Source organism: Epinephelus fuscoguttatus, linkage group LG14, assembly GCF_011397635.1.
Source record: "Epinephelus fuscoguttatus linkage group LG14, E.fuscoguttatus.final_Chr_v1".
In the NCBI taxonomy this organism is placed as follows: Eukaryota; Metazoa; Chordata; class Actinopteri; order Perciformes; family Serranidae; genus Epinephelus; species Epinephelus fuscoguttatus.
In genome coordinates, this window is record NC_064765.1 from 25,942,248 (window position 1) to 25,959,726 (window position 17,479).

The 17,479-nt window shown below is 41.2% G+C and overlaps 1 protein-coding gene across 6 annotated transcripts in view; it reads right to left on the reverse strand.

The window, feature by feature from the left end:
- Positions 1-13: 13 nt before the first annotated feature.
- Positions 14-17,479, reverse strand: part of dlgap2a (discs, large (Drosophila) homolog-associated protein 2a) — a 221,366-nt gene continuing 203,900 nt past the window's right edge. For all 6 annotated transcript variants that reach the window (XM_049595251.1, XM_049595248.1, XM_049595247.1 and 3 more), the window contains 5 exons: positions 14,383-14,471; positions 13,824-14,263; positions 13,564-13,655; positions 5,860-6,012; positions 14-4,795 (listed from right to left, as the gene is read on the reverse strand). In XM_049595251.1, the coding sequence (XP_049451208.1) occupies positions 4,589-4,795; positions 5,860-6,012; positions 13,564-13,655; positions 13,824-14,263; positions 14,383-14,471 (981 nt within the window). In that variant the 3' untranslated portion in view covers positions 14-4,588. The remainder of the gene's footprint in view (positions 4,796-5,859; positions 6,013-13,563; positions 13,656-13,823; positions 14,264-14,382; positions 14,472-17,479) is intronic.

The window sequence follows — 17,479 nt, forward strand, 5'->3', positions numbered from 1 at the left end:
GGCACCTAAAGGGTGGTTTGAATTCTGGAAACAGGTTCGAGTAAAACATATCTATACTTGGAGTCATAATGGGGTAAGAGTCCTGCAAATAATTTTAAAAAATTAAATTGTATTTGATCCAAATGTATGGAAGCATAATCATGGATGGATTACTGAACGGGCCTACAGGGCACAGGCCCAGGGACCCAAAATATTAGGGCCCCCTTGGCCTTCGCCTGCAAAATGTCACTTGATGAGACATGTACTGACCAAGAAGAGACTCAAAATGACCACAAACAAATATAAAACGACTCTAAAAAGACACAAAAAGACCATAAAGAGACAAAAATAACTACAAAGAGATGCCAAATAGCTGCAAACAGTTAAAAACAATTATAAAAAGGGGCAAAACAATCACAAAGAGACAAAAAAATGACCACAGAAATGCAAAACATTAACAAAAAGAGGCTTAACAACTATATTGTCTGAGCGTTTTGCTCCTGAGTAGGAGAGATGGTGGGGCCTTCTGCATGTCTGTGCCCAGGGGCCCATTGTTTCATAATCTGCCCACGAGTGTGACGCATTCACCTAAAAAAAGGTTCAGCTTTGTTTTGCTGAATTAATGAGATTATTATCACAGAATTCTGAGAAAAGTTTTCATGGAAAAAAATTTGCTCTTGTTTCACACGAGCTAATAATGCTGTTAATATCGTTAATGCTGAAATAAACAAGAGCAGAATTTATTTCGATTAAAACTTTTCTCAGAATTCAGAGATAATAATCTCATTAATTCAGAAAAAAAATGCATTTTTTTTTCCCCTAAAGTGAATGCATTACGCCTCCATAAAAACTACAATCTGCCACGTAAAAAAGTAAATTAGATGCTACGGTAGTGATGACTCAGGGACAGTGTGTATCTCTGTGTGTGTTTGTGTGTGTGTCAGAGAGATGTGCAGGTCAGGCCACAGTTGGGTAGTAATAAGGAAATCAAGCCACGCTGACCCAAGATTCACCCGCTCTTTTCTGAATGTGTCAGCACTGTGCTACAAAAACGAGATACACGCACACATATCGCAAAACACATACACACACACACAATATTCAAATCCAGACAAATGTACTTTGTTGTTACTGCCATATAATAAATCTCCGTGGTCCTACCCATAATAACCACTGGCACAGTTGCGCAACCAAAAAGTCATAAAAATAGATTTTTATGTGATGTTTCGATCAGCTGACAGCGCATTGTGTTGCATTGATTGTTTGTCTAGTACTGTATTTATTAAATAAAAAGCAGCACCATTTAGTTGGTTGATTATCCAGCGTTTTTTACCAATAGACTTCAGTTTTTAGGTCAGTGATTTGAATATAACATTGGCAACGCAATTACAACTGATGTTCTGGCACCAAAGATTGATAATAAAGAGCAGCAGGATGTTGGCTTTTGCTCACGACATGTTTACAAATGGGAAATAGAGTACTCATAACTACCTGGAAGTCATTAGACTCTTATCCAAGGCCCCATAACATTAAGTTTTCCAGTTTCACATCATGTACCATGATTGGGTTGCACCAGCTATTCATAGATCCGTCACTTACTTTGTGTGGTAAGTCCTTTCTAGGTTGTTAGTATCTATACTCAGTACTTTCAAATGAGTGATTTACTAGACTGGAGCATTTAATAAGCATTTAAGCCTAAGCATTTAATAAATTAAAGGAATATTTCACCAACAAAATGACCATTTGTATATTACTCACCCTGTGTTACCTTGAATTCATGAATGCCTCTGCAGTGAACGGAGAATCCAAAAACTGAGAAAATTCTTGATGAATTGAAGCAAATGGAGGCCACGGTTAACAACAGCTCAAGCCCAGTGTGCTCAAGGCTTCCCAAACGCATGCATTTTTGCTAAAATCTTGCGATTTAAAACACTCAGGCACTGACGAGTAGTCCACCTGGACAAGCTTGTGTGTTTGAGCCCTCCTGATCTCAATCGAATGCACGCACAGAGTTCAAAAGCACGTCCTTGCCCAGGTGTGCCACTGGCTAATTTGCTAATCCAAGGCCAGCGAAGGAATGTTCCCCCTTACTCTGCCTTTGGTTGGTTTACCCTGACATTGTTACCCTAACCCTAACCAATCCCACTAACGAAGGCAACAAGTTCTAGCCAATCATAGGGAGATCAGGGCGGATCATTCCTTCACTGTCCTAGGAAATTGCAAATTTGCATGCTACTCATATGCTGACGTATTTTCAAGACTAGCATTTTAGTGATAATGCATGTGTTTGGGAAGTACTGAGCATATAACTGGATAAATGAGACTTGGATTACACTGTTCGAGTTGTGTCTGTGTTTTAATATAATGTTGATGTTGTTTAAAGTGGTCCCCTTTTATGCGATGATTAAGAATTTTCTCTGTTTTTGGATTCTTCGTTCAATGTGGAGGCATGTGAGATAAAGTTTTATTCAAGAATTCAAGGTAAAACAAGGTGAATCGTTGGCATACAAGTCATTGTTTCGAGGGTTAAGTATTCCTTTAAGTTAGAAACATGCTTTTTAGAGTTAGTATTTGTGTGGTTTGAAAGAGTTGGAAATATCTGTTTATGCTAAATCATTTAGTCTGCATGTTATCAGTATACTGTTATGCAATACATATAGCAATTCAAAATCTCTACAGTTTACATCATTATTCTGACATTTTGATCCAGTGTCAGGTCAGATATGTCAACCATATTTTACATTAACTCTTTAATTTCTTAATCTTTTGCTATGTATTAGCAAGCTAATGTTAGTTTTGTCAGATGGCTGTGTTGGCTACATAACAGTTCCACCAGGCTGCTGCGTTGAGTAGGCTACAACTAATCTACAGAGTTTGTTTGTGTGGTCAACCCATTTTATCCGTGATTTAATGCGGAAATCTCCACTTTATGTTCTAAGAAAGCTAAACTTATGAAGAGCTGGTGCAACTGGTACATCTACATACTGTGATGGGAATCAAAGGCAAATAGTAATATCTAGCTAACTACATCATATTGAGACACAATATGACACACTGGTCTGCACAGCCACAGACAGTTAATATCTGATTCCTCATGTATTTCCTTTCAGCAGACTTGCAATGTTTTAGTTATTTGGGACTTGCTGCTTGCATCCCTCTGGAATGCCTCTGCCCCACTTTTGTTTCATTATTTCCCAGCCTCTCCAAGAGGGAGTGAACGCAGTTAAGATTCTGCTTCAGGAGACGTTCAGCAACACAGAACTTTTCAAGAAATATGAAGATTACAAATCATTTCTTGGATTAATGAAACTGGTATGCAGATATTTTGTCCATGTTTTGGCAGTTTTTCTATCACTCCTCATTAACTGTGGCTGAGGGCACTACTTGAAAGGGCCTGAGAGAAGTTTATTAGATGAAAACACAGCAGTGTGTTTTTGTGTGTGTGTGTGACAACGCTACTGTGTGTATGCAACAGATCTAGATTTGTCAAAAGCAATAGAGAGGGCAGGCAAGAGGTGGACATGAGGGAAAAAAAATATAGCCTACACGATGAATATTCTTCCCGCTCACAATTAAAAAATACAACAGTACTATTGTGAACTTGGGTATGTACATTTCCCTTGGAAATAGAGAGAATTGTAATAAGTGCATAAGTGCATTTGTCTACACATTTTGATCTAAGGAGTTACACAAACCTTCATAGTTTTTTTCTACTGCATTGACATAATGAAAATGTTGGCACAAGACTTGCATGTTTTCAGCTTCAAGTAAATGTCAATATCTGAAAGTTGGCAACAGGAACATGAGATATATAGGAAAGTTGTTTGAAATGTGCATGTTAATGAGCTGACAGATGTCATTCTTCCACCAATCCAGACCAAGAAAAACATTTGACTACAACCAGATTGAGTAGAAAGCTGCATTTTTTTCAACACTGACCAGTCCAGAGCTTACAAGGGCTGCCTGAATAACCTTGAATGGGTGATCAGTGCCACATGCACATAGTTGAGGTATTTCAAGCATTGGCACTTTTCAAAGTTTTTGAACTTACAACAATTTTGTGATATTTAGCTTGTAATTAACATTTACCCCAAAAAAGACCAAAGAAACAAAAAGAGTCATAATGTAACCTTAAATTATTGAAAAATACTGAAGGGTTACTGACTTTGACCATTTTTGAACAACTTGAAATAAATATAATTTCTCTCGTTTACTCTTTTTAGCTCAAAGGCCTGGTTGCTGGTAGGTTTTCAAAGCTGCACTTTTTAAATGGCACTTTGCAAATGCTGAAAAACTACAGACGTACTCATCCAGGACACTGGATGAGAGAGCGTGTAGGCTGGGTATCATGATCACCAGCAAACCAAGAAGAAACCCAACCAACCCATGTCAGACATACATTTCTGCTCACACTTATTCTGGCAATGGGAGAAGAGGCTCGGCACATCCTACAGACCAATGGTGTTGGCGATGGGCACTGAGGATGGCTATCGAGATCAGACAACAGATGGATAAAGGAAGAGTAGAGAGAGTAGCAGTCTAGAAAAAAGGCTAGTTTTAAAGTTGAGTGTGGGAGCAGGGAGACGTGTCGGCCCTGGACCCTGTCTTCTCAAAGTCTAGTCTGAGCCTCGGGAATATAGATCTCGATGCTGTCTGCTCGCTCCGAGGCTGAATTCTGCCGGAAGGAGGCTGCTCGCTTGGCCGCCATTAGCCGTCGACGGGCCTCCTGCCGCTGCCTGTCTGGGAGGTCCAGGGATTTCTCCCGCGTCACCATACTCCTCTGTCGAACTGTCTTCTTTGGTACAGGGGCTGGTGGCTTTGTAGGGAGAAGAGAGGATAATTAAGGGGTGTTTGTACAGCTTTGGTTAGCGCTTCAACAAGTTGCTGGGGCCTACAGTGATCAGAAAACACCAACAAACTCAGTGTTCAAGATTATGATGCAGCCCTGTTGGCATGTTTTAATCAGTATCACAAACAAATCTGTGCATTTAAGTTTGCCAACTTCATCTGAAAAGCTTGGACAAGAAAGCAAGATAGATTATTTAATTATAGAACTTCTTCTGATGTTTTCTGTACCACTTAGTAAATGTTTCTGTCAGTTATTTTTGAGTTTTGTTGTATTCAATGATGATTTGAAGACTGAACTGCAAAAAATGCTTCAGCTGTTTTTCTATTTCTGGACTTTAAAGTTTAAAAGTTGTGTACGCTGCACTCTGCTCCTGGTTTGTATGAATTAAGGTGTGTTATACACGGATGTTGGCTGGGCATAATAATATGCACAGTGATATAAATTTCATTCATTCACTCTGTACGAAGACTTGTTTAATCATTTGTACTGCCCTTTAAAAAAGATGTTTGCTAAGGGACTGTATAAAAATGTTTGTGGTGGGGAAGAGGGCAGAAATGTATGTTTCCTCAAATTATAATAATTACACATATGAAAAATATACTTTTGCAAGTAAAACATGCATAGAGAATTTAGAAGGTTGGACTCTTCTTACAGAGAAAATTCGCCACCTTTTATGTGGGTGTCCAATCTGTGTCGATGGAAAACGTTGTCGCTTAAAGAATGAGATTACTCAGAGTATGCCATATTGACTGAGAAAACTGTCTTTGCAGCCGCAAATTCTGTTGTACTTCCTGCATACAGTGACTTGAAAGTGATGTAGTTGGAAGCAGGAAGAACTACAGGCTGGATCTTGCCAACGGGGTAACATCTGGCAGTCTATCGGTTTTGTTTAGGCTTCCACAGGAGGCGGAATCAGTGCCTGTCTTGAAGGTGTTCTCAGGATCATTATATAGAATACATGCAACTAAAAAGGCAGTATCATCTTCATGCTGTCTGGGTTGAGAGCAGACAGTGCCAAGGTAGTTACTCACCTTCTTCTCTGGGCTCTCTATGGGCCTCCAGTTGTTGTTCTTGATCTGCTGCAGCTGGTCAAACTTCATGGTGACGTCGTCGATGGAGAGCTGCAGAAGGTCCCAGAACCCAGCCAGGTCCTGAGAGGTGGGCCGCGGCATGGCACTGGGGTCCTGTGAGGGACGCAGGTGAGAGGAGATAAAGCGATGAAAACATTAACATTTGCAGTGACATTACATAAAGAGCTACTTTGCCTGTTTGATATGCTGGCACACACATACACGAGAGTCATGACCACACACATTATTGCACTTCAGCGCAGATCCACTAGATGTCCTTATCAGACCCATCAAAACAGGGATGAATGCCAGTTTTAGGGATTTGGGCTGGAATGAGGGATAACAACTTGTGATAGAGAGCAATCCAGTCTTATTTCCATGAATGAGCTCAGAAATAATAAACTGCCTTTGTCAGTTGGGTCCTTTTCATCACTCAATTCCTAACATGAAAGAAACATCAGACTGAGGAGCACCTCACTGTCTCTATATCTGCCTGCAGTTGCTGCAGGTTTTAATGAGTCATGAGATTCTGTGCTAATGCTTGATGTTAATAATAGAATTTGGAGGTAATCTTAGTTCAACTTTTTCTGTTAGGTTTGAGCTTTTATTCATTAATACAGTCCCCCACTGCTCAACGTGTTCATTATTTATGAGGCGGAAACAACATTCCTGCTTGCAGACTTAGATATGAAAGATGCTTGAAAAGAAAACAAGCTATTCATTTTTTACTAGAATACACACAGGAACCCAAACAGTAAATGCTGAGCTATGACCTATGACTATGAATGTTATCAGAGAAACTGCACCCACCTACGATACCAAGCAGCTATATGTTCACATGGTCTTAATGTCAAGAAAACAGTAACACAGTGTGAGCATTTGTAGTCCAAAATATCTGAGCTGTGGTCGTTCCTCTCCAAATTTCCAGAGTGTTTTCCCCACAGATTTCAAATTTATGCAGAAAACATGGTCTGTGATTCACATTTTGTTCCAAAACAAATATTACACACAAATTAACATCTCAACATTAAATATTAAAACCGTGCAATCTCTGCTATCTATCAAAAATCAAATGAAAAATTTCAATTGGAAATGGATTTTCTGAGCGGAGCCAATTTCTTGCTATCGCTGGATCGATTTATGGAGAAACACCGGTGTGAGCAACAGCGTTGTTTCAACAACACCACACAGTTTAATTTATTCAGAAGCTTTCACACAACATGGCGCCAATATTATCAAGGTCATGATTTTGCATTCTGTATGGACTATGGGCATTTAAGAGGAAACACTGATTACATGAATGAGTACAGTTTATATTCCACCATGGTTAAAAGAATGGAGTGCAGAGGAAACTGTTTATCATAAAGCTATTCATGTGTTCCAGATGAGTGGTAATAAAACCTTTCAGACCTCTGAGTCAGCTTCAGCTGGTTGAGTATTTGTCAATTTACTTCTGCACGTTAAGCTCTGCCACATAATTGATTGTATATTAGTCATACTTGAAATTTTACTTCCAAATTACACGCAATTCAAGGCTTGTGTCTTAAAAATCAGGGACAGAGCCAGATGTTGAAAACATTTGGGGTTCAGCCCAAACTCAAGTTTCAAAATCAAGTTTCTTAGGTTATGTTTTTTTTTATTTAGTTCATTCATGTTGTTACCTGTTTTACTTTGAAACTCACATGTCCTCTCGTTTGAGATGACATCACTTCCTGCCCCTGTGTGCTTTCCCTCCCTTTTGATGACCTCACCTGTGTCTGATTGTCGGCCACGCCCTGATTAGCCTCACCTGTGTCTCGTTATCCTCCCCCTCACCAGAGTATTTAGTGTGTTTCTTCTTTTCTCTCAGTGCCAGTTCGTCTTAGCTCCTTGTGTGTCTAGCAATCCAGCCTTTTGTTTTCCAGTGTCCTTTTCTTGGTTTTTTGGATTTAGCCTGTTGATTGACTGCCTCTGCCTCAGTCCTATTGGATTTGCGTGCCTCCACTGATTATCCTTCTGTAAACTGAACCTACCTCTTGACCAGTAAAGACTATGTTATTTTAGCCAAACTGTTTTTGGGGTTAGGGGAGATTTAATGCCTCAAGTGAGAGAGTTCAAGTAACTCGGGGGTATTGTTCACGAGTGAGGGTATAATGGAGCGTGAGATGGATTGGCGGTTTGGTGCAGTGTCTGCAGTGATGCGGGTGCTGCACCAGACTGTCACGGTGAAGATGGAGCTTAGCTGGAAGGTGAAGCTTTCGATTTACTGGTCCATCTACGTCCCAGCCCTCACCTATGGTCGTGAGCTCTGGGTAGTGACCAAAAGAAGGAGATCATTGATACAAGTGGCCGAAATGAGTTTCCTCCGTGGAGTGTCTGGGCTCAGCCTTAGAGATAGGGTGAGGAGCTTGGACATCTGGAGGGAGCTCGGAGTAGAGCTGCTGTTACTTTGTGTCGAAAGGGGTCAGTTGAGGTGGTTCGGCCATCTGATCAGGATGACTCCTGGGTGCCTCCCACTGGAGGTGTTTCAGGCACGTCCCACTGGTGGGAGGCCCTGGGGCAGACCCAGAACATGCTGGAGGGATATCTCATCTGGCCTGGGAACTCCTTGGGCTCCCCCAGGAGGAGCTGGAAAGCGTTGCTGGGGAGAGGAGCATCTGGGGTGCTTTGCTTGGCCTGCTGCCCCCCACGACCCAGCCCCGTATAAGTGGATGAAAACGGATGGATGCGTTTGGGTCCACTCTCACCTGGTTCACCAGTTGTTACATGGGGACATGCTCCCCAAGGGAGATTTTTTTTTTTTCGCCATTACAGCAGCTATATGTGTAATTTTTCAAGCCATTTGAGATAACAGAATGCCTGAAACTCTGTACATCATTTGGGAAAAACATGATAGTTGCGAAAGAAAAAAATCATTCAGTAGAGCCTTCATCTTATTTTGCATCTAATTGTTCTCCAACTGTCTCTGTCAATCTGAAACTGTGACACAACAAATGTTAAGGATGACTAATTGGCACTCCTGCCACCTAAAAAGAGGCAAACATTGTTTGTTGTTACTAATTTTAAGTTATGTAGGGTAGGATGTTGATGTAAACAGCATTACTTTTCTTGAAACGTATTTTTGTTGTGCTATGCTCGAGTGGAGTTCGCAGAGTGAATGTTTAGCTGACAAATCTGCTACATTTTAATTTATGCCAAAATAACCTGGACTGGATCCCCAACAGTGCCAAGTAAATGTAGTCTCGAATACTTTAAATGTAATATTAGGCCAACTGAAGAGCATGTACTCAATTATATTAGATTTCCTTAGGGAATAGCATTGTGGGATAAACAGCATGGGCATATATTATCATCTGAATAACACAAAATTGAAGATATTTTAAACACCTGAAAGATTCATGGCTTTTGAGAAAACATTTGAGGCTGGAGCCCCCTCAATTATTCTACCTCTGTAAAGCATATTGTCGCAAATTGCATGGTTGTTATGGTTGTTTGCGGGTAAAGTGGTTGCACGTACTCATCTTTTAGGTCAACCTACTGTGAAGGGAAGTGTCGACTCCAGACACTTTCCCACACTCACAGATGTCATGACATTTAGATGAGGTGGCTGGTGAGCGGTGCTCCTGTCTGACAGTCCAATAGATTTACGGTATGATGGCAGTGCCTGGTATTTTCTATGCTACATTTCTGGGTGAGGTATTACATAACCTTTTTATGATGTGGTTGCTAGTGCTTCTTTCTGCATTACAGCGTGGCATCATGTCCTGCCACACTAGCATGTTTTAACAAGAAACATAATAGATGCAAGATGGTTTATCGTTTTGAGTTTTAGCACTCATGATCCTATAAAAGCAAAATGGTACGGCATCAAAATGGGAATGAAAAGCAGATGTTTTATTAAATTACAAATCATCAAATCAGACGAGGATGACTTTCGCCAAATTGTACATCAGTATGTTAAACTGTCTCAGTGATACTGAGATTAAAATTACAGTAACCCACTTTTACTTTAAAGTTATTTTTTGAAATCTCAAATGGCCTGACTCAAATCCTTTACATTTGCATAATACTCCAATAGAGTTTTACTTTAGTGCCATATTTGTATGGCATTATAAGATTAGTATAATTCTCCTTTCTACAGCGAAATAATTTATCAAAATTACTCCAGATTTGAAATATCATAGTATCCATCATGTAAGGTAAGCTGTGAACAGAACACATTGCTGTTATCTGTAATTACAGAGGGAGTGCCTCAGCGTTTCATCAGCTTTATTCTGACCCCTGAACTGGTGATGTTCTGCAAACTGTCTCAGGAGTCTGACGGCTTCTAATATCCAGAGCTGGTAGATTTGGGAGGAGTCAGTGAGTTTTAAGCCCTGGCTGTGTCAGTGTGTGCTTTTAATCCTAGAGCTCCTCCAAGAGAAGTGCGCTGCTTGTCTCTCATTTAGAGAATTTTTAAATCAACCTTTCCCAAAGGAGATGCAGGTAGAGAGAAATTAGACATCTCTCCAAGCTTCTTATCTGTGGGCAAACAACGGAAAGTATGAAGCAATTATTGTTTCATGTTTATTTGTCATGTAGAGAAATGCAGTTCTTTAGAATGAAAACACTGTTAAAGGTTCAGTGTGTAGGATTTGGGGAGATATTGGCAGAAGTGGAATATTATACTCATAACTCTGTTTTCATCCATTTATAATCACCTGGAACTAAGAAACGCCTAACCCACCTTAGAATGAACTGTTTATATCTACATAGGGAGGGTAATCTTTCACAAAGTCCACTATGTTGTTTCTAAAGTGGCCCAGAGTGAACAAACAAACATTAGCTCTAGATAGGGCCACTCAAGCTTGGGCCTACAAGCTTAGCACACAGTACAAGTGTAAGTTGGTTGCAATCTGCAACCTTACTGCTCAACGTATCCTCATACAATGGTCCGTATGATATCTAACGGATTAATGCCCCTTGAATGACATTATGTACTTAATATAAAGTTACGTACTTACCCTAACATTTCGTAGGTTAGGTTTGGGAAAAGAAACAAGGTCATGATATACCTTAAAATGACACTACTACCCTTTCTCCTTTGTCACTTTTGGCTGTGCCGAGTAAAACCATGTCGCACCGATTTGTGTTTCCTTACAAGTTTAGACACGCCATGCCACGCTGAGCCGTGCCGGAGAAGGACCTTCTTCCGAGTAGGTCCAAAATTCAGGCTGCCTACCCTCAAGCAGGTAGCAGTGACATCTTGCTGACTGCAGCCAACCCCCAATGACCCCCCTTTTCCCCCTAAAATAAGCGTGTGTGCTGTAAGCCTCTACTTACCTTTCTGTCTGCAGAAGACCAGACAGAAAGGCGTTGTTAAAAGTTAAAGTTAAAAGTTCACTTGTTTTGACATGGTTCCAAACACCTGTCTCCTGAGGGAAAGTCCTGTGTTTTGAGACCCATCCACCATCCCAGCATGCCTCCTGATGTCAATGACTTCCTTCTTTACCCCCAACAGCTCACTGATGTTGCAGCCTTCCCAAATACGCGGGTTGTACACAAACTACTGGCTCATGATTATGTAGAATATATACGAATTTTGATGCATTCATTTTCATAAGAAAACGTACCAACAGTGCATGAGAACTGCCTCGACTTTACTGTATCTAATCCTGGTGCAGCCCCTACTCCCCCTGAATGAACATTTTCTGCTGCACATTGCAAAACAAGCAACACTATCTCTCATAACTCCGCACAAAGCTTCATTTGAAATATTGGGCACTTGCTCAGATCAATAAAACGAGTTGTGAACAGCGCAAGAAAAATACGAGGCAGAAATCTCTGACCCTGTGTGTTCCTGCACCGGATGAGCAACCGAGCGGCTGGTGTCTGGATATTTAGGTCTATTTAAACCCAAGTTTGGCTCATCCTTCTGTTCTTCTCTTCTAGCACAAAACTGAAAATACACCCATCCACGCTTATGTATTGTTCATTTCAAAACATTCAGGTCACATAGAAATGTGCCAGATAGGTATTGATTCTCAGTGTTGTAGCTTTCCACAATCAATGATATTCAGGGAGCTTTGATTCAGTTTGTTAGTGCCGACTACAGCATTAAATGTGCACTGAAGGTTGGAGAACAAAGGTTGTGAGGACACATTAAAGGAGTGTGGAACTGTTGCTAATGACACAAGTTAATTGCACAGCGCAGACAGTGTTTTTTGGACTCTCAGGCTTTGATCACTCTGCGGCGGCGTCATACTCACTTTTCTTCACTCACTTAAAATTCAGATGTGATGTTTTCTGATTTATGCATATGAGGAAAAGTTGAATGGAATCTCTCATTATTTAAATTCTGATCTGGAGCGTACGAATGGGCTAAAAAAAAATGGATTTGACCTACATGTGACTTGAATGCTGAGTTTGTCTGTGTTGCCATAAAAATAATAAAATCTGACTTTTCTGCTAAGACTGAGAAATGATTCATACATTTCAGTAAGGGGAAAATGGATAATATATTGGTTTAAATTTTAATAAATGGCAGCTAGCTCCTTTCCTCACATTTATACCTTTTGAAACTTAAATAGTTTTCTTTTTGTTGTACGCTTTACCTTTCATGGATCATCATACACAAATTATGTTGAGATAAATAAAGACTTTCTCTCTCCTATTGCCAGTGATTGTTTGTAATTATATTATACTGTTTCTCTTGTTCTTTTGTTATTGACATTTATAGAGTGTGTTATGATGATAATAATGATGATAAGTACCATCATCTGTAATCCGTTGGCAATTTGAGGGTGGACGAGACACTGCTGGAAAGAGGAGAGTGTTATCTTTCTAATAATATCAGTGTTGTTTTTGTACTCCAAATATTAATCAAAATACTTCACATTACATAGTGACCACCAAACCATGATTTTGAGAAAAAGGCCATCAAAGCCTGTAGTACGGTGGCCGCAAAGATTCATGACAGAGCCCATCACTCTAAAATTCGGAGCTCACATTTGACCTCAATGAATCTGTAAGACCCACACTGGGTTTAAAGCCTGCGACTCAGCACTAGTCCGTTAGAACTGAAGAAGACTCTTGGAACGGATTAGCAATAGATTTTTTAAAAAACCCTTTTGATTCTTCAAATTGGTGGACCATTACAGACTAAAGGAATATAAATAATTGAGGAATGGAGACATATTTAAACTTTAGGGACTGTTTCAAAGGTACAGAGCCACTACTTTTTCTTTGTCTCTCTTGTTTACCATGCTGGTAAATCTGAATGAATTATACCTTGGTGCTCATGGTTTCCATAAATTAAAGTGAATGATTGAATCGTGGAGAATCTATTCAGAGGGAAGTCTGGACGGCTGTGGCTCAGAGGTAGAGCGGGTTGAAGTATCCTTGGTCAAGATATTGAACCCAAAACTGCTCTCAATGACTGTTTCATCGGTGTGTGAGAGCTTGTGAATGGTTCCTGAATAGCAGGTGGGACCATGTATGGTAGCCTCGACCACCAGTGTGTGTGAATGTGTGTGAATAGTTGAATGGGACATAGTGTAAAAGCTCTCTGAGTGGTTGAAGGACTAGAAAGTCGCTATACAAGTGCAGTCCACACCACAACTGGGCTAAGATAGCGTTAGCATGAAGGACAACAAATGAAAACTGTAGACACTATCTCTTTTTCTCTGTCATTGATGGGTTCCTTACCAGGTTTTGCTGACACAGCCAGTAGAATTGCTGGAATTTCTGAGACATAAGCAGCTGAGCACTTCCCACTGCACTTCGGATTTTGCCTAGGACTGAAACACACCCACACACACACACACACACACACACACACACACACACCATATCAATTACAACACATACAGTACAGTGCCATACATTCAGTACATTTAATCAATCTGTCACTTGCACAAAGTAGCCTTAAATCAGACATATATGAAGCTTTCAGTGACAGCACTCACTTTCCTCTGACAGGTCGTTCTCTTCAGCCTCTGCCTCCATCTCCTTGCACCAGCCTTCAATCCTCTTGGTCTCTGTGTGGAGCAGTTGCATGAACCAGCTCCCATCCCTCCTCAGGGAGGGGGATGCCCTGCCAGACTCGCCCGACGGGGTCGCGTTCTCCCGTGGGGAGGGGGGTTCCAGCTGCCAGGTGTTCTCGCTGGTGGTCTCCCTGGGACTGGGGGGTTCAGCAGGGGTCCGGTAATCCTCACGGTAGCTGAAGAGCCCCTGGGTACGTACGGTCCGCACCGCCCCGTACTGGGTGGGCGTGCTGGGCTCCGAGTGACGCTGGAAGCCCCCACCGAACTGCAGGCCCTTGTCCTCCATGGTAGGGAAGCCCTCCAGCTCCATGTCAGCCTGCACAGCTGCAGTCACACTGTTGGAGCGTTTGAACCTGCCCTGTCTGAGATAGAAACACACAGATGAATGCACACAGGCACACAGTGGCAAATAATAGCAGAGAGCACACATCACAGATTGAGGTGTTCTAATGAGTTTAAAATCCCAGAGCCATTATCTCACCCTTTCTTGTTGTCCTCCACCTGGATCCCAACAGAGTGGTACTCCCGCGAACCTTTGCTTTCAGATTCAGAGTCCGTGGCTGCTTCCACCTAATGTGAAGAAATGATACAAACCAACAGTGCTTCTCATTATGTGAGTCTCTGTTCCCCAGTGCTTCTGAGTTTATTGGTTTGGGACTGGACAAAGCACCTTAACTGTACATGGCCTGTCAGAAAGTAAACACTGTATGATTTATGGAGGCAGCAAAGGCAACAAGACTGAAGAGGTTTCCTGCAGAGGATTTTAGGTTTCTATGAAAATTAATCTAAAGGAGGATGTGCCGTATGTTATATTGAACACCATCTTATGCCTAAAAAACAATTGTTTTAAATATAAATGTCCATGGTTGACCAAGATTTTCTGTAATATTTATAATACTTGTTAAAGAAGCTGCATTCTGAACTTGTCTACGATTCAAAGTCTGGGTCAGGATAGTCAACATATGGTTCTCAACCATGGACTATATAAAATAATGGACGTAGCTACTGTGACGTCAACCATTGGTTTGTGGACTGCCTTGTTTGGCATTTCAGCTGTTGCCATGTTGTGTTTTATGGAGCCAGAGGTGACCATATTTGAATGAGGATGGAGCTATGTATGATCCAAAGGTGGATATGACTCACAGACTGTAGTGAAACCTCACCGAAGCAGCTCTGCCCTTAAATATATGTAACTTTAAGCCTTAATAAAATGTATATGGGTCAGTTATATAAAAATTCGCTCCTGTACAGTTGTCATGAATGTTGAAATTAGCTATAGAGACCAGAATTGTGTTTGGTACCAGGCTGTAGACATGTTTATTTCTGCTGTAAAGTTGGGCATTTTAACATGGGGGTCTACGATAGCTGACACATTTCTGGAGCCAGCCTCAAGTGGCCATTCAAGGAACTGCAGTTTTGGCACCTCCGCACTGGCTTCATTTTCCAGTCTGGAGGTTGGCGCTTGTTCTCAGCATGTAAGTGGCTGAGCTGGGGGCTAGCAGCTAACTGTGCTAACTCTATAGCAGTGCTAACAATAGCCACAGTGCTTGTTTACTAGGGGGAAAACTGGATGGTGGGCACTACACTTCTGCAACGATGCCATCCCAATATAAGCAGAAACTGCTGTATGAGTGCAGTGCAGAAAGGCGATTAGCTAGCCAGTAGGACACACTCACAGGTCACACACACTCACTTACATGCAGGAGCAGCCGGACCGTCTACCATAACAACCAACAAAGAAGCTCGGATTACAACAAACACAATATTGACCTCATTCTCTGCTCACCACTCCACCAAATAGCTAGAGCTATATTAATGCATACAGCTCCCTTAAACTGTTGCTGTGCCACAGTGCTGTGTTGAAAATGATCACCTGAGCACCATATATGTGTGATGTGATGTCATAATTCTGAAATCCACGTTATATGTTTAATTAAATCCACTATGCATACAGTACATGAAACACCAAAAGGAAGGTATCGAGTACTTTGTTACTCTATAATTTCTAATCGACTCTACTTGGCTAAAGCTGCACTAATCAATATGTTTACATGAACACTGGATCACATGACGATGTGTAATGGAAGACTCGCTTGTAATAATGAACCCACAGAGAATAAATCACCTAACTTGGCAGGTGCCCTCAGCTTTGCAGAGCTTTTTCAGCATCTTTCAGCTCATTGTGTTGGTTGTACAACCCACGACTTCACTGTTTTGGTTTGCTAACACACTCTAAACAGCATCCTTCCCTGAACACAGGTGGTACTTTTAGTGATAGAGCTCTGATACACCTGCAGAACACCACCTGCCCAGCACCAAATGAGATGGATGAAGTTAGAAACTAGCTGGCGCACATACATAGTGCAAGCATTTAGCAGCTAAAGAGCTGGATATTTTCTCCCAGACACTGGTTTAGACAAAAAAAAAAGAGATAACGAGACTGAATATTGGGCTTACATTCATCAGGTGGACAGAGACACAACTTCAAATGAATACTAATGTTGCTCTTTGTCTGCTGGATGTGTAATGAGGCCTCTGTTCGCTTGCTATTTAAAAAGTAATGCAATTTACCAACAACACCCCAAGAAAAATGCTCACTACCTAAAGTTAGGTAGTATGGATTGGTCTTTGTCAAGTATCCACAGCTGTGTGACCACACAGTGACAGATGGGGCAACATTAGTGGATATTATGGGACAGGAAGCAAAAGTGACTGATGATGATCCCGAGCTCCTGCATGGCTGCGATCCTGATCCAGGAGCCGAGACTCAGAGACTCTTTATCGCTGCCTGCACCGCTCCCCAGAGTCCCATGTTTTACTGTCTTTATGGAAACCCTGTCAGTGCTCAGCATTTATGCTATGCTTTTCTATCTGTCACTTTTCCCTTGTTTCTCCAATTGCTCATCTCTTTCCTGTTTAATTTCTTAGCTTTCACTTCGCTCTTTGTCTAGCGTTCACAATTTCCTGCTGGCTTACTGTCACAATCTTTTCCTTTTCTTTTGCTGTCTTAAGCCTTTCTTTGTCTTTTTTTGTCATTTCAGTATTTCTTCTTTAGTGCCCACTGAGCTGTTATTTCTTTCACTGTGACTGTACCAAAAATGGTGTGCAAATCGGAAATTTGACAATACGGAGTGGCCGGATATTTCGAGAGATGCATAGTCGCTGTCCATTACTTTGGTTTATGACTAAATACCTGCAAAACTAATGACATTTAGCCTTTGTGTTGGTGCTTATTAGCAAAAGTTAGCACTGCTGAACCTAGGTATAACTTTAAAGATCGGCTAGAGCGGCTAAAAGATAAATATGTGTATATTCCCAGGATTATCATCCCTGCCTTTTCCACTACAATGACCGTTATCCACAAATGTCCATACGAGGCCTTTGGAGCATCTGACATTCATAAATCTTCCGCTCAGTGTAATATTTGGACTATGAGAGTGAGTCAAAGCCACTGGTTCAAAATAGGCTGTGCTTTTGTTGTGAAGAAATGTCAACCCTACCTTTGGTGTCGAGTGGTCAGTCTTAAAGCTGCAGAGTGATATTTTGGGAGAGCCATTTTGTATTCTGTCAGACTGTTT